Source organism: Erythrolamprus reginae, chromosome 4 (assembly GCF_031021105.1).
Source record: "Erythrolamprus reginae isolate rEryReg1 chromosome 4, rEryReg1.hap1, whole genome shotgun sequence".
Taxonomy (NCBI): domain Eukaryota; kingdom Metazoa; phylum Chordata; class Lepidosauria; order Squamata; family Dipsadidae; genus Erythrolamprus; species Erythrolamprus reginae.
In genome coordinates, this window is record NC_091953.1 from 19792603 (window position 1) to 19810969 (window position 18367).

General features: G+C 42.7%; 2 protein-coding genes across 2 annotated transcripts in view; both read left to right on the forward strand.

Annotated features, from left to right (window-relative positions):
• The first annotated feature begins 1465 nt into the window (after positions 1-1465).
• Positions 1466-7491, forward strand: RAB39A (RAB39A, member RAS oncogene family). Its single transcript, XM_070751680.1, has 2 exons — positions 1466-1797; positions 7065-7491. The coding sequence occupies exons 1-2, from the start codon at positions 1466-1468 to the stop codon at positions 7489-7491; spliced, it is 759 nt and encodes a 252-aa protein (XP_070607781.1).
• Positions 7492-15026: 7535 nt separating this feature from the next.
• The window catches only part of CUL5 (cullin 5), a 39508-nt gene continuing 36167 nt past the window's right edge, over positions 15027-18367 (forward strand). The window contains exon 1 of the mRNA XM_070749724.1: positions 15027-15394. Within this exon, the coding sequence (XP_070605825.1) occupies positions 15371-15394 (24 nt within the window). The 5' untranslated portion in view covers positions 15027-15370. The remainder of the gene's footprint in view (positions 15395-18367) is intronic.

Here is an 18367-nt window from a genome sequence, read left to right on the forward strand (position 1 = left end):
AGCCGACTTTGGCTACGCCTGCCCTAGCATCCTAATTTTTTTGTTCTGCTCTTCTTTTTCATCCCTTCTTCCTTTGTTTTCCACTTCTACTACTGGATGAGTGTTTCTCAACCTTGGAAAGTTTAAGTTTCAACTCCCAGGATTCTTACATTTGCCAACATTGTAGTGGAGAATTTGTCCGTAATGACGCAGCTGCTCTGGCACATGTCAGAATGTCCAAGTCATAGCTCTTGTTTTTCAACAGTCAGAAATGGTCCAGACCAAGTCGGCCAGCTCCTGATATTGTGCTGGGTGATGGACTGAGAAAGCTTTCCTGAGGCCTCCAATCCCAGATGCTGAGCCTCTTCCCAGGATCTCTGGACTGATTGCTGAAGTAATGACTGAGCATATACAAAGTGCCTTCTCTTGGCTAATGAAAGACAGATCAAAGCACAGATCAAAACTGGAGGAAAAGGAGGAGAAGGAGGAAGAAGAAGAAGAAGAAGAAGAAGAACAAGAAGACACTAAGCCCTGCTAACTGCCATCCCACAAAAGCTGACCCCATGATATATCCCACCTATCAATCAAGAATGAACAGTTTCTCTTTTTCTCTCCTTTTTTTCCTTTCTTTCTTTCTTCCTTTCCTTTTTCTTTCTTTCTTTCTTTATTCTCTTTTTCTTCCTTCTTCCTCTTTCCTTTCATTCCTTTCTCTTTCTTTTTTCTCCCTTTCCTCTTTTTCCCTTTTCTTTCCCTTCCTTCCTTCCTTAATCTCATCTCATTTCTTTATTCCTTCCTTCCTTCCTTTTCTCTTTCCTTTTCCTTTCTTTCCTCTTCCTCTTTTTCCTTTTTCTTTCTTTCCTTCTCCTTTTTCTTCCTCTTTGCTTTCTTCCCTTTCTCCTTCCTTTTTTCTTTTCTCTTCCTCTTTTTCCTTTTTCTTTCTTTCCTCTTTCTTTTTTTCTTTCTTTTTCCCTTTCTCTTTCCTTTTCCTTTCTTTCCTCTTTCTCTCTTTCTTTCCTTTCTCTTTCTCTTTCCTTTTCCTTTCTTTCCTCTTTCTCTTTTTCCTTTTTCTTTCCCCTTCCTTCCTTCCTTCCTTCCTTCCTTCCTTCCTTCCTTCCTCTCATTTCAAGGGGGGGGGAAAGGCTCTGGGCAAGCCCCGCCCACCCCTCTTCCCCCTCTTCCCTCCCGCAACCCACCGGGGAGAGAAAACAGCCCCCCTTCCTCCCTCCCACCGCTGCCCCCCAGCCTTCCACCTGGCAACTGGCAGCGTGTGCGGGAACAAAGAAGCGGCGAGCGGGAAGCAGCGTGGCAAGGCGGGCGGGACGGCGGAGAAAGTCGAGGGGGTCTCCAGCCTCGATCGATCGCCGGGGTGTGCGGGGAAGCCCCAGCCGCCTCCGCCCGGGGTGTGTGCGTGGGGGGGAACCTCCGGCTTTTGGGGTCGAGTCTTCCAGATCCAAGGCGCCTCCCTCCCTCCCTGCCTGCTGCGCCAATGCCCGGGATCGGGGCCATCGGAGCTCGGTGCAGGCACCGCCCGCGGAGGCGCCCCAACCAGGCCAAGGGGAGCGGCCAGCCGGCGGACGGCAGCGGGGAGTCGGCCATGGACGCGGCCATCTGGATCTACCAGTTCCGCCTGATCGTGCTGGGCGACTCCACGGTGGGCAAGTCCTGCCTCTTGCACCGCTTCACCGAAGGCCGCTTCCCGGGCCCGATGCACTGCGACCCCACCGTCGGGGTGGATTTCTTCTCCCGCCTGGTGGAGATCGAGCCGGGCAAAAGGATCAAGCTGCAGCTCTGGGACACGGCGGGCCAGGAGAGGTTCAGGTAGAGCCGCGGCGGGGGCCGCCCCGCTTTAGCTGGCGTCGCCTCCATTCTCTCTCTCGTCCTCTCCCTCTTTCTCCCTCTCTCTCCTTTCTCTTTCCCTCTTTCTTCCTCTCTCTCCTTTCTCTTTCCCTTTCTCCTTCTCCCTCCTTCCTCTTTCCTTTCTCTCTCTTTCTCTCTTTCCTTTCTCTCTCTTTCTTTCTATCTCTCCTCTCCCTCTTTCTCTCTCTTCCTTTCTCTCTCTCCACCCTTTCTCTCTCCCTTCCTCTCTTTCTCCCTCTCCCTCTTTCTCTTTCCTTCTTTCTTTCTCTCCCTTCCTCTCTCCCTTCCTCTCCCTCTTTCTCTATTTCCCTCGTTCTCTCTTTCCCTCTCTCTCTCTCTCTCCCTCTGTCCTCTCCCTCATCTTTCTCTCTCCCTTTTTCTCCCTTCCCCCCTCTCTCTTTCTATCTTTCTCCCTTTCTCTCTCTTTCTCCTTATCTCTCCCTATCTCTCTCTCTTCCTCTTTCTCTCCCTTCCTCCCACTCTAGCTCTCTCTCTCTCCCTTCCCCCAAAAGCGGAGTCCAGAGGAGAAATAGTAAAACGGATACCCGACCCCTCCGGAGCATCTGAGGATGTGCAGAGTGCCACTCCCTGGCCACGCCCACTTTTGCCGCTGGCGTGTCTATCTATATATGCGCCTGTGTGTATGTAGTCTCGCATTAATCTCCGTGCTTGCTGCTAACCTTTTATTCACTCTTTGAATATGCGGCTTCGTCTCTGAGCCTCTAGTAACTCCCCTCCGAGGAGATAGAATTTGTGATACCCGAACTCTGTGCTTATGTTGGGTGTAAAAACGTGTACAACTAAGGGGGGTGGAAGGGCAAGTGCTCTGCTGCTAGAAAAATTTTCTTTAAAATAAATTTTATTAATTTTTTAACAATAACAGATACACACTACATAAAAGACCACTCCCACCACCCAACAGCATTCATTCAGAGGCCTCCACCAAAACGAGGGTGCATTTTTTAATATTATTTTAAACCAAATCTTTTTTTTCAAGGAAACAAAACACTTTTGTCTCTGCTTGATAGACTAGGGCGGCTTCTCTTGGGCTTCTGAAACGCAGAGCAGCCTGCATCCCTGATCAAATGATTTCTTTTGCCACCACCCCATAAGCCTCAGCTGCCCCCAAGAAGTTATATTTAAACAAGCGAGCTTGGTTGTTTGCTCTGGTCCATCTTTGATCCTTTTGGAACCAAAGAAACTCAGATCGGACAACTGGGAAGCATCCGAGCGGTTCGTCCATCCCTGCCACGCTGCCGTGGGAAATGTTAGCAAGGCATTTGCTGACATAACTTTGCAATCGATGGATTGGCCAAGGATTAGGCAGCGGCTCTTGGTTGTACACGCTACTGTTGTATGATGCTCCGAGACAATCTTCACTCTGGACACTAGTCGGCCGCAAAAACTACAAGTTGAAACTGAGCACCTGCAGTGGAGGGAAGATGTTACACATGTCACCCGTTGTGTCATTTGTACACACTGGGGCATGATAACATCATTAACGCTTAAGAGCGGGCATCCAAGCTGGCAGCTCGGAGCTGGATTCTCTAGAAGCAGGAAATCAACAAGATAGGCATGCCTGTTTTGTGTGTTACAAATAAAGTTTATTTTTAATTAAAATAAATAAATAAAAAAGATAGAAACATAGAAGATTACATTGTATACTGTTATTATTATTGTTGTGAGCCACCCTGAGTCTGTGGAGAGGGGCGGCATACAAATCTAATAAATTATTATTATTATTATTATTTATTTATTTATTATTATTATTATTATTATTATTATTATTATTATTATTATTATTAAATTACTGGTACGCCGTCCTTTACCGTACTGGTAGTAACTTGCTACTGCCTCTAATTCTTGCTGGCAAAGCCACAGGGTGGTTTTGAGAGACAGATGGTAAGCCAAATTAGGCTCGTGGTTTCGTTTCTCCATTCCTGGGAAAGGCCGGCTTCTTCTGCTTGGGAAACTACAGCTTTGTTACTCTTTGGGTGGCTAACAAATGCTAAAAGCATTTGAAAACATTTTTTTAAAAATGCAGATAAATAGTAATAGGCAGCCAATAATAAATAATAATAAAATGCAATAATAAAAATAGAGCAATAGAAGAGTAACAGACTGAAACAAAGCTGGAAAGGCTCGAACCTCTTTAAAAAAAAAGAAAAAGTTTTATGGGACTGGACCTATGAAGAAATCATAGGTCATCCATTGTCTTGGATGTGTGAAGCATCAAGGAGGGGGGGAAATGGTATTTGAATACATGCAAATAATATTTTGCTCATCATTAAGCAATTGTGACCAGTCATTCACAGGTCCACAAGTCCATTTTTATTTTCCTTTCTTGACATATTATTATTATTATATTATTAGTAGTAGTATTAGTATTAGTATTAATTAGATTTGTATGCCGCCCCTCTCCGGAGACTCGGAGCAGCTCACAAGAAAAACAACAATGTGACAAATCCAATATATTAAAAGACATCTAAAAACCCATTATTAAAATCATGCAACACAATCATACCATACATAAACAATATAAGCCCAGGGGTATTTTAATTTCCCCATGCCTGACGACATAGGTGGGTCTTCAATAGCTTACGATACATTTCAACTTAGCTTAATATACGTTTCAGGAGTCCTCAACTTATAGCCGCCCTGAGTCTCGGAGAAATCTAAATAATAAATAGCAGCTAGATAGCAGTTTACAGTTACATAGCAGTTACATAGCAGTTTACAGTTCTCTCTTAAGTGATTTACTGAGTCAGCATATTATCCCAAACAATCTGGCCTTTCATTTTACTCACCTTGGAAAGATGGAAGGCTGTCAACCTTAAGCCTGGTGAGATTCGAACCGCCAAAGTGTAAGCAGCCGGCAGGTAGCAGAAATAACCTGCAGTACTGCACTCTAACCACCGTGCCACCAAGGCTGCTATGACCACAATTAGGACCAGAATTTCCACTGCTAAGTAAGGCAGTTTTTGAGTGAGTCATGCCTGATTTTAAGCAAATCATTTGCAGTTTATTAAATGAATCCACATTGTCTGCTTAAATCTGGCTTCCCCCATTGACTTTGCTTCGTTTGTCTGGTTGCAAATGGCATTCTGGTTTCGTGACTGTGGAGAAAGTGTGAGGAGTGATCATAAGTCATTTTTCCCCCCACTGCCATTCTAATTTCTAATCATCACTAACATTTTCTAATAATGCCTCCAGCGTGTATCCTGAAATTAGGAGTATAATCGGAAAGGAACATCGTGGTTTAGGCTGGTGCTTTGATTTGCAGTTTGTTAGAGTCCCTTAAAAAAAAAACTACTTAAAAAAAACCTGGGGTAGAAGTGGGACTAAGGAGCCTTGAAATGCAACAAATATTCTGAGCCTAATACACTGCTCAAAAATAAATAAATAAAGGGAACACTTAAACAACACAATATAACTCTAAGTAAATCAAACTTCTATAAAATCAAACTGTCCACTTAGGAAGCAACACTGATTGACAATCAATTTCACATGCTCTTGTGCACATTCAACTTTGTACAGAACAAAGTATTCAATGAGAATATTTCATTCATTCGGATCTAGGATGTGTTATTTGAGTGTTCCCTTTATTTTTTTGAGCAGTGTTCATTTTTATTTGATATTTGCATAGAGAAGTTGAGAAATTAGGCAGAAGGCTAGACTGAAAATATCTATCCAAAAGGTTGTTTTTTTCCTTAAGAGGCTGGTTTATTTATTCCAGCATCACCTATGGTCTGGAGACAAAGTTCCCCAGATTAGCTGGAATTGATACTCTGAGTTACCTTTGCACAAGAAGGCAAGCCGGACAAGAAAATAGAATTCTCCGTTTTCTATCCAGATCTACTGGCATCCATAGAACGTGTGAGTCAGTGACAGGCTCCTATGGGTATGGTCAGGTATGCAGAACCAGTAGAATTTTTTGAATTTTTTGAATTTTTCCCCTTCTGGGCTCTGGGTATGTTTTTCCTATTGCAGTAAATGAGGTTGAACGTGTATAATTTTAGAAGAGCTGTGATATGTGTGTATACATACACATACAGTTTATATAGAGTTGTGGTTAGCTCTGGCCCAGCTCCTGCCCCAAGGAATGTGGAGGTGGATGTGGGGGAGACATCCACATGCTGCAGTCCCGTTTTGCTCCCAATGGAATCTGCCAACGAAGTCTCCTCTGACCAAGGAAGCGTGAGTGACAGGGAAGAGGGGAGTTTGGCAGATAGCCCAGGAGGAGATCAATCATCTGTATCATCCCTGGATTCTGAACAAGAATTAATGACACATCCACGCATGCGTAGACTGATGCATAGGAGACAACAACTGAAGGATGATTACAAGAAAAAATGAGGCCACCTGTGGTTGGGTGGGGCTGCTGTAATTAGTGCTACAGATAAAAGTGCAACCTGGTGTTTTAGTCTCATGGCAGTTTATCTGATTCATTGTTTCGTCAAGATCATGGTTTTTGTGCTGTTCAAGATTGTGTGTGGACTCTCTGGACTTTAGAATTGGACTCAATTTCCCAGTTATTGGGTGAGCAATTGGATTGCATTTAACCTGTGCCTTGTGTGTACCAGAAAATCCCTTTGACATTTTCTGTTTATAAAAACTTTTGGGTTTTCCTTTTATTGTGTGGTGTGTGTCTTCCTGGACTAATTACCCTGTAATTACGGGCGGTTGAAACATGCCGGCAGAACATATAGTAGATAATGTATATTTTTGTGTGCCTGTGTGTAACATGCATATACACATATGGCATGTATACATAGAATTAAATAGTATATTTTGAATGTTCAGTAATAGTAAATAGATAGGGATATTGTATCTCTTTTAGGCGAGGAGAGGCCAGGCACCCTAACCCTAACCCTTGACGTGAGTGACGTCAAGTTGGCCACCTTTACGCCAGTCACATGACCTTTAAGCCACTCCCGTCACATGATCATCAAGCCACTCCCACTGAGTAACATGGCCAGCAAGCCACACCTACAGTGGTAGTAAAAAAAATTGCAACTCTTCATTGGTGCAAGTATGGCATTATTGCACACCATTTCAGCACAAATCAAGGCCAAACTTGGCACATGTATTATTTTGGGGGGGAAAGCAACATGATCCTGCAGATACTTGTTGTCACTTTTCGCACCCACCCCCCATTGCTTTTGAAATGTACACATTAAAAAGTGCAATATTCCTGCTGAGTTTCTCTCTCCCTTTTAATTTCACAGGTCGATCACCCGCTCCTATTACCGGAATTCCGTAGGAGGCTTGCTGGTGTTTGACATCACAAACAGGTCTTCTTTTGAACACGTCTACGATTGGCTGGACGAAGCGAAAATGCACGTTCAACCTTTCCAGATTATCTTCATTTTGGTGGGACACAAATGCGACTTGGAATCGGGGCGCCAGGTTACGAGAGAGGAAGCTGAAGAATTAGCCTCCGCCTGTGGCATGAAATACATCGAAACGTCGGCCAAGGAAGCCACAAACGTCGAAGAATCATTCACTATCCTCACTAAGGACATATACGAACTTGTGAAAAAAGGAGAGATTTCAATACAGGATGGATGGGAAGGGGTGAAGAGTGGTTTTGTTCCAAACGTTGTACATTCCTCAGAGGAAGCTACCTCACTGGGAGAGCAATGCCCTTGCTAAAAAAAAAATATATATTTTATTATTATTTTTTGCATGCCATGCAACTTCACGAAGGGTTGGAGAATAAGGCAGCTGTTTGCAAAGGATCATTTTAAAAGATGCATCAGATCAGAAATAAGTGATCTGTGGCTTCTGAGATGCTTATAGCTCCTAAAATACTTACGTGTGGCTTGCAGGATTCTACACAGATGATAGGAATCAACAGTGTTTGCTTAAAAAGAGCAAAGCAAGCTTCTAATTTTTAATTATGGGAGTCAGCCAGGTCGGTGGAAGTAAAAGTGCAGGGTTGGTTTTTTTAAAAAAGGAGGAAAGTTCTTTGGTTTTCACCTTTTGCAACTTTTTGAAAGACGTATATAACTATTTTCTACAAGGCCGACTCAGGTTTATTTATCATTCGTTGCTAACAGGTTTTTTTTTTTTGTATGTTGTAATTATGAATATTGTCAAGAGAAGTGAAGCATGCCCATCACGTGTCCTTCACAATCACCATGTGCATGAAATAGGATGTATTAATCGTACAAATTCTCCATATTTTTTTCACTGTGGACCTCAGGGGTATGAGTCATTTCTCTGTGTTTTATTGTTGTTAGTTGCTAAGTTAGTCTGACCCATCACAACCCCATGGACAATGTTCCTCCAGGCCTTTCCTGTCCTCTGGAGTACATTTAAGCTCATACCGATTGCTTCAGTGATTCTATCCAGCCAACTCAATCTCTGTCGTCCCATTCTTCTTTTGCCCTCAGTCTTTCCCAGCATTAAGCTCTTCTCCAGTGAGTCTCTGTTTAACTTTCCACAAAAGAAGCTCCAGTTCAGGAGGGACAAACTTTTTGGGATGGATGGCATCCATCCCATAGTGGCGGGGCGAGATACATTAATTCATTCACATTCCCTTGTGCTCTTACATTCATTCTTTCTCCAATTTATTTGTTAATTGGATTTGTATGCCACTCCTCTCCGGGGACTTGGGGCGGCTCACAACATATCAAAAGACATAATAATACAATGGAATCCAATTAATATAACTAAAAATTCTAAGAGTTCTAATATAATTAAAAAGACATTCGTTATCTGCGCAACACATTAAAACATTCACTGGTTGGGGGGGAGATCTAATGAACCCAGGTCTGACGGCATAGATGAGTCTTTAAGCTTTTTCGGAAGGCTAGGAGGGTGGGGGCAGTGCAAATCTCCGGGGGAGCTGATTCCAAGGGCCGGGGTCCCCACAGAGAAGGCTCTACCCCTTGGTCCCGCCAGCCGACATTGTCTGGCTGATGGGACCCTGAGGGGACCAACTCTGTGGGACCGGACTGGACGCTGGGATTCTTGCGGCAAAAGGCAATCTCGGAGGTAATCTGGTCCGATGTCATGTAGGGCTTTGTGAGGGTCAAAAGTAGATCCCCAACCCCATGTCACCTGTCCTCTTAGGGGGTTTTTGTCTTTAATGTTTCTTGTAATTATTTTGTATTCTCTTTTTATTATGCTGTAAACCACCCAGCGTCACTGCTAGGGTGAGACGGGTGGTACATATGTTTAATAAATAAATGAAATGAATAAATAATCACAGCAGAACTGGAGGAACAGGAAGGACACTGTAAAAGTGGTAGTGGTATGATTACCCACAGAGGAACAATCGTCCTAAATAAGTCAAAACTTGAAAAGCTATTTTATACAATACTCCTGCTTACAAATGACTGCTTCTTAAAGAGTTTATGTAAAACTGAAATGAACTTTGAAACATGGGATTCCATTGAATTTCTGCTTTGGTTTACTTTTCCTTATTTCCGAAAAGCAGTATACTAAATGTGACACCTGTTCCTTTCATCTAAATACAGTGGTACCTCTACCTAACAATGCCTCTACTTAAGAACTTTTTTTTGATAAGAACCGGGTGTTCAAGATTTTTTTACCTCTTCTTAAGAACCATTTTCTACTTAAGAATCTGAGCCCGGAAAAAATTCCCAGGAAAGTTGAGAGCGGCACGAAGGCCCGGCCAGTTTCCTGCCATTCCCCCTGGGTTTCTCTCTCTGGCGCAGTGTATGGGAGGCAGCCTTGCGCTGGGTGTATGGAAGGCGCATGCTCCTCCTCGCTGTCTCAGAGTCCCTCTTTTTTTTTTTAAGCCTTAAAGTTTTGGATTTTTTTGATTTTCCTCACTTCACCTTCTTCCTCCGGCAACGATTGTCCTCCTCCTCTTCTCCCTCCTCCTCCTCCCACCCAAATTCTGAGCTTTTATTTCTTTCCTAATGGGTTTGCACACATTATTTGCTTTTACATTGATTCCTATGTGAAAAATTGCTTCTACTTACAAACTTTTCTACTTAAGAACCTGGTCACGGAAGGAATTAAGTTCTTAAGTAGAGGGACCACTGTACTTGGTTAACACCCAGGAGAAGATTCCCATTACTCCAGCTACCAGTGCGTTGCATGCACAGCTTTTGTCATCTTGCATGCACAAGTGTGCGTCCCAATGTGTTTTTGCTTCTCCACATGCACAGAAGCAAAAACACGCTAAGACATGCGTGCGAACATGCAAGAGACCCAAAGTTGCTAGCGCAGTGATTGCTATCAGTGTGACAATCCTTTACAGCAGTGTTTCCCAACCTTGGCAACTTGGAGATATTTGGACTTCAACTCCCAGAATTCCCCAGCCAATGAATGCTGGCTAGGGAATCCTGGGAGTTGAAGTCCAAATATCTCCAAGTTGCCAAGGTTGGGAAACACTGCTTTACAGTACCAGTAGCAACCCACTACTGCTTACACCTATCAAATGCTTCCATTAAAACCATGCATATATTGAAGTGGGGGAAAAAAGGAGTGGTGCGGTCAGTGAAGGGCTACCAAAAATTTTACTACCACATTGTGGGCGGGGCTTATGCAGGACGCCCTGCATTTTCTTTCAACATCTTTCAGTGCAAATTGGGTGCTCTGGGGTGGAGCTCCATTTTCACTACCCCACTGCGTTCCCCCCCCATCCGGTTAGTAGCCCACCCCTGGATGGGGTGGCCTAAAGGTGGAGTTCTCACCTCACAGTCAGGAGGCTGTGGGTTCGATCCTAGGTAGAGGCAGGTATTTCTTTCTCTGGGCACAATCTGCTGAACAAAACTCCGCACTGGTGACAGGAAGGGCATCCGGCCATTATACACTCTGCTAGCTCCATTCAGTTGCCCAGACTCCACAAGGGGTTATAGGGTCATTAAAAGATGATGATGATTGAAGTGTAGGGGAAATTCCTCCCTCTCACTCTCTCTCTCTCTCTCACACACACACACACGCAAACATAGAACCACATATATATTGGAGAAGACATTGAGTTCAATCTCAAACATCTCCAGGAAACTGAATGAAGTTCAATAGAAACACAGACGATTGATGGCAGAAAAAGACCTCATGGTCCATCTAGTCTGCCATTATACTATCTCCTGTATTTTACGATGGATATATGTTTATCCAGGGCATGTTTAAATTCAGTTACTGTGGATTTACCAACCACATCTGCTGGAAGTTTGTTCCAAGCATCTACTACTCTCAGTAAAATAATATTTTCTCACCTTGCTTCTGAACTTTCCCCCAACTAACCTCAGATTGTGCCCCCTTATTCTTGTGTTCACTTTCCTATTAAAAACAATTCCATCCTGAACCTTATTTAACCCGTTAACATATTTAAATGTTTCGATCACGTCCCCCTTTTCCCTTCTATCCTCCAGACTATACAGACTGAGTTCATAAAGTCTTTCCTGATATGTTTTATGCTTAAGATCTTCCACCATTTTTGTAGCCCGTCTTTGGTCCCGGTCAATTTTATCAATCTTTTTGTAGGTGAGGTCTCCAGAACTGAACACAGTATTCCAAATGTGATCTCACCAGCACTCCATACAGCGGGTCACAATCTCCCTGCTTGTTACACCTCTAACCATGCAGCCAAGCATTCTACTTGCTTTCCCTACCGACTGACCGCACTGTTCACCCATTTTTGAGACTGTCAGAAATCACTACCCTTAAATCCTTCTCTTCTGAAGTTTTTGCTAACACAGAATTGCCAATACAATGCTCAGATTGAGGATTCCTTTTGCCCAAGTGCATTATTTTACATTTGGAAACATCAAACTGCAGTTTCCATTGCCACTGCAGTGGAAAAAAAAATCTGAAATAATCCCCCCCCCAAGAAAAAAAGCCAAATGCTCAAAAATAAAAATAATTTTTAAAAATAAAGAAAAAACAATTTGCTTTAAAAAGATGGCAATGCCCATAGACCGGCACTGATGAAGCTGGTTCTGTTATGTCATTGTGACATCACCAGTGGATCGCAACCAGTTTGTGTGAACCGGTGCAAACCAGGAGGAATCCACCAGAAAAACATAATCAAACATAGCAATAGCAGTAGCATTTAGACTTATATACCACTCCACAGTGCTTGACGGCCCTCTCTAATCAATTTACAGAGTCGGCATATTGACCCAGACAATCTGGGTCCTCATTTTACCCAGCTTGGAAGGATGGAAGGCTGAGTCAACATTGAGCCTGGTGAGATTCGATCTGCCTAACTACTGGCAGAAGTAGCCCACAGTACTGCACTCTAACTACTGCACCACCGTGGCTCATAAATATATAAACCTTCTTTCAGTTATTTGTGCAAAAGCTCTTCTAAAGGAATAAGGAACGATAAACTAACTATAGAGTTATATTTCTGTTGCACAAACCAATAGCGTACAAAGAATGTTTACTGAGCAGGTAAAGATGATCAAATCTTCATAATGGAAGATTTTGCAACTTAAGGACAATATGTTTCCTAGATATCTTATTTATTTATTTATTTTGTCCAATACACAATGAGGATTTTAGTGGGTATATATCTATATACACATAGTAAAATACATGATGAAGGTTATAGAGGAGACACTCATAGTAAAATATATCTAAGAAATAATAGAAAAGAAGATATAGTAATAGAACATATCAATGAAAGAATAGAAGAAGAGATATAGGAATAGAAGAAAGGTATAGGAGATATAGGAGAGCAATAGGACAGGGGACGGAAGGCACTCTAGTGCACTTGTACTCGCCCCTTACTGACCTCTTAGGAATCTGGATAGGACAACCGTAGATAATCTAAGGGTAGAGTGTTGGGGTTTTGGGGATGACACTATGGAGTCCGGTAATGAGTTCCACGCTTCGACAACTCAATTACTGAAGTCATATTTTTTACAGTCAAGTTTGGAGCGGTTAATATTAAGTTTAAATCTGTTGTGTGCTGTTGTGCTGTTGTGGTTGAAGCTGAAGTAGTCGCCGACAGGCAGGACGTTGCAGCATATGATCTTGTGGGCAATACTTAGATCTTGTTTAAGGCGTCTTAGTTCTAAACTTTCTAGGCCCAGGATTGAAAGTCTAGTCTCGTAGGTGTTGAGTCTATCTGTTTTGAGTGGAGGAGTGAAGGGCTCTTCTGGTGAAGTATCTTTGGACATTTTCAAGGGTGTTGATGTCTGAGATGCGATATGGCTTCCAAACAGATGAGCTGTATTCGAGGATGGGTCTGGCAAAAGTTTTGTAAGCCATTGGCCAATCTATTAACCTAGTTATGAATATTACCTGAATATTGACTTTTAGTGCAGTTGCAAGTAATTAACCAAAGGGTTTGCAGACTGGCAAGATAGCCATAGGAAGTGTGGGTGGGTTGCTTTTTTTTTACAGGGACGATGGCAAATCATTTTTGAACAGTGATTACTTGCTAAGAAAAATGAAACGAACTTGAAATCCGATGAGATTGAATGGAAGGGGGGAGTTTGCAGAATGGCAATAAAAGATAGCTATAGGAAGCATCAGTTTATATCTACCGTAAATGTTATTGGCAATTTTAAACACAGCGATAAGAACTAACGCAAACTAAACTCAGAAAGTAATAAAGAATTTTTAAAAGTGCCGAGAAAGTAAAAGGAAAAAACAGATGAGGAAAAGGAAAGAGTGAAATAAAAAATGTATCACCGAATTACCGCCCAAGTGTGGTAATTCTTCTACCTCCTATAAAATTCAAATTCAAATTTATTATTACAGTCATAGTCCAAAACAAATAAAAACAGAGTAAATCCACAACCGAAAGCTGTAGGATAAAATGATAGAAAACAGATAAAATCCATGATAAAATCCAATCTATCAATTATGCATGGTCAATACTACTATAACATTACAAATGGATATCTATGTCTTCATCCCATATCCCATACTTATCTATAAGCTGGGATGCTGATGTTTATTATCCATTGTATCGTTTCCATGAAAATATTATGAATATGGCATAAGGTGAGGCTAGCAAGAAAAAATGTCAAGCCTGAGCAATTAACATCCTTTTCAAAGGGCCATTCTCATCAAGGACCATAAAGCAGGTTTATCACTATTTGTTCTTTCCGTCCACATTTGTTACTAAACAAATCCAAATTTAAGGACTATCAATGGGAGACTTAAAAATGGAGCTGCATGGCAGGTATAAGTCCCTCTGTTTTTATATGTTGATATTCTGGTCTGGGGCTTTGATCAAGGAGTCACAGTCATCATTTTGAGTTCTGTAGATGCCCTTATAGTAAAATTCTCAGACAGCATAAGAAATCTGAATTTGGGGCTAAGTGGGATGGCTTGTCACAAACCTTACAGTACATGAAAAACACATATGACACTGAAATAGCAACTCGGCAGCCATGTTCTGGCGCCTTGTGTTGCAAGCCTGCCTTGATGCTCCGTTCATAATCATCTGCATTTGTTCATTAAGGTAAGCCGGCCATACTTTCCTAATTTTGCCAGGCAAGTGCAAGCAGACGTTAGAACCAGCTTCACACTTGGCCCACTACTAATGGATTTACTAACGGATTTGCCCTCAGGAATACAGTGGCCAAAATCAACCAACCAAGCCTAGCCAAGCCAAGCCAGCCCAGTCCAACTCAACCATCCAACCAAACCCAACAATCCAACCAACCCCAACCCACCAATCCAAACCAGCCATCCAACTCAACCAACCAACCAACCCAACCATCCAAACCAATCGAAATGAAACCATCCAACTCAACCCAAACCACCAAACCAAATCAATCAAACATCCAACCAATTCAACTCAACTCAACTCAACCCATCCATCCAAACCATCCAATCTAAGGGTAGGCAAAGTTGGCTCTTCTATGACATATGGACTTCAACTCCCAGAATTCCTGAGCCAATCATGCTAGCTCAGGAATTCTGGGAGTTGAAGTCCACATGTCATAGAAGAGCCAACTTTGCCTACCTCTGATCCAACCCAAACCATCCAACTCAACACAACCTCATTCAACCAAATACAATCCAATATCCAAACCAAACCAATTTAACCAAACATCCAAACCCAGCCCACACCAACCAACCGGAGAGGGAAAGCGGTGCCGACATCCCCCCCCCCCCGGAGTTACTCTCAGGGAAAAAGCGAAAAATGGCCTCCCGCTCGATAGATGGCGCTATGGCTCCGAGCGGCAGCGCTCTCTTTCCTCCGGATTTGGATTTTCCCTCTCCTCGGCACCGCATCATGCGGGCTTGGCCGGCCCCTCGCCAGGAGCCGGAACGCCGCCGCCGCTGCCTCCGCTATTCCAGCTGCCAGATCCTTGAATCCCGCGGGGGCGCCGTCGCCATGAGGCGCTGAGAGAGACGGACGGCAGGAAAGACCCGAAGGCCGCTCGGCCGCAGTCAAGCCCAGAGTCGAGCCTTGCCTGGCCGCGCGTTCGCTCGCCCGCGGCCCGTCCGAGACCATGTAAACCGGAGACCGGCTAAAAGCCCCGAAGGCCGGCCCCAAAGAGCCGGGCAGGACGGCCGAGCTATTCGCTCGGGAACGTCCCGCCGGGCCCCGGAGCGCGCGTGAGAGTTGGGGGAGAAGAACATGGCGGCCTCTAATCTCTTAAAGGTGAGAGGGAGCGAAGCGGGCACCCCCGTCGCCCGGCTTGGGCCGTCCCACTATTCGCTCCAGCCACGGGAGGAGCTGGAGGAGCCCATGAGGGAAAAGGGGGGAGGGAGCGTCGTTAAGTGGAGGACGGACAGAGGGGGGGATGCTAAATCAGTGGGGCTGGGAGAACGTGGGGTTTGTATGCGTGACCCGCGCCCGGTTTTTAACTTGGTATAATAAAGTGAGCCACCTTCCTCGTTTTCACCTCAGCGACCTCAAGCCAACGGGGTCCGAATAAGAGGGACCACCAGACCTAGAGAGCCTGAGCCCCGTCGGGGAGAAAAAAGAGTTGAGGGGCCGGGTTCGTGTGAATAACGCGCTAAACCCCTGAATGGACTCGGTGACATCACCCTATAAACCAACTAAGCTGGCTGGGGTTTGTTTGTGTACATCTTAATGATAATAATGAGGGAAATGAGCCGGCCAGGGTTTCAATCGGTGTGTTGTCTACCCTGTAATAATGGTTTGTGGGTGAAAGTGCTACTGTTATTAGTCTTTTTAGTGTATGTTATTAGTCTAGATTATTATTAGTCATTTTATGTGTGTGTGTGTGTGTGTGTATATACATATATACATACACACATAAAAAGAGTAATAATATAATATAACAATACGCATACATATATACATACACATACACACACAGTAATCCCTCCCTACTTCACGGTTCATCTTTCACCAATTCGCTATTTCATGGGTTTTCAAAGGGGGCCTAAATCCATTAAAAATTCATAAAATTCTTCTACAGTAGTACTGTACTCTAATAAACTGGTAGTATATCACACATTTAGTTCCAGCTGAGAAACATAGAATGACTGTTTATGCAAAGGGTGGGTTTTAAAAGTCCAAATACTCGTTAAATACATAAAAAAATAACTTTCCTCTACTTCATGGAAATTCGTTTTTCACGGGTGGTCTTGGAACGCATCCCCAGCAAAAAACGAGGGATCACTCTAGATATATAGTGTTTTCTCCAAAATAAGACCCTATCTTATATACACTGTTCAAAAAAATTAAGGGAACACTTAAACAACACAATATTACTCCAAGCAAATCAAACCTCTGTGAAATCAAACTCTCCACTTAGGAAGCAACACTGATTGTCAATCAATTTCACATGCTGTTGTGCCCATTCAACTTTGTTCAGAACAAAGTATTTAGTGAGACTATTTCATTCATTCAAATCTAGGATGTGTTCTTTGAGTGTTCCCTTTATTTTTTTGAGCAGTATATATTTTTGAACCCTGAAATAAGTGCTTGGTTTTATTACCATGCACTTAAAGGCCCAATTGGGGATGTCTTATTTTGGGGGAAATGGGGTGTGTATGTATACGTATGTATGTATATGTGTGTATATATATATGTGTGTGTATACATATATACACACACACAAACACATATATATGAAACCGATGTCCAAGTGCTGTCTCTATGTTAGTTGGGGCAGGCAGGATTCCCTTGGGTAGCATTTGTTGGGGGTCAAGGGAAAGGGAGGGTTTTACCTTCTCTTTCTGACACAGAATGCTGGATTCGATGGGCTTTGGGCCAATTCAGCATGGCTCTTCTTATGTTCTTCTACACACACACACACACACTCACATATATGCATATATATATGGAGGGGCCAAGAGGCAAGAAGGAAGCAGTATAATCTCTCCCATATTTGGGTATCCCAGGGTGATTCAGCAGAAAAAAATATATAACTCTTCCCTGGTACAAGCTGAGAGGAGGAGAACTGTGGTCTAGAGGTTAAAGCTACTGCCTTACAGGCAGACTCCTCAGGTTTGAATCCCAGTAAGGGTACGGCTACATGATGAGAGCAAAATAGCTTGAAATAGATCTATACTAGTCTCCCTTTTCATTATCAGCAAAAATATGTTACCTACCTACAACCTACATACATACATATTTAGAAAATATAACTAAAATTCATCATGCCTCCTGTTTTCATCCACCACAACTCTGAGAAATGGGTTGGGCTGAGGAGGGAGAGTGGGTGGTCCAAAGTGTTACGCCGGGGCGGGGGGGGCATGGTTGAGTTGACTGTGTTGTTTGAATGCAAATATGAATGGCAGTATATTCTGGGGGACTTTGGTTGCTATCTTGTGGGTCAGATTTTCTTCTGCTTGAGTTATCCTTAACTGCAGACAGTGGTCTGCTTGAAAATAAATCTTGAGTTATCACTTTAGCAAAAAATAAAAAAACCCAAAGCCATTTGTTTCCATACTGCATTTTCCTACTCTGAAAGGTGTGATTAAATCATTTACTGATAATGTGTTCTTATGTTTCAAATATTTTTATACTTCATTAAATAGCCATAGAATAAAAGTATAGGCCTATAGGGGAACTCTAACATCATGTTACGAAGGAAAGAGAGGACATTTTTATGTCTGAGTGTATGTGTCAGAGAATCTAGAAATTTATTTATTGAGAATAAAGATATTCTAGTGCAGATATTTTTTGTCAATGTTGAGCATGGCTGGTAGCTTGAATTTAATGTTCTTCAAAATTGGGAACATAGTTGAAATGTTTCCTATCTCTTTAATATGCTTTAACAGATTTCACTTACTATGTTTATATATTGTGATTTGTCAGTAATCATCTTCCATTAATCAAACCTTTCTTGCTCATAATAATGGAATAAATTATTTCATAAAAGTAGGCATACTACATATATGCAAAATAAAAAGGTATATGAACTAAATGTTTTTAAATAAGTAGTGATAGGGAAAACTACATTATGCTTCTATTCTACTTTATGCTACTATTTGCTTCATCTAGCTCAGTTCAGTCTGCACTTGAATTCTCTGAGCAGTTCACACAATATTGTAAGGTTAAAATTTGGTGGGCTAGTTTATGGCTCAGTCTGCAGAAGATATTGCTATAAATTGATGAATGTGAAATTGAGGCCGGACATAAAGTGAAGCAAGTCAT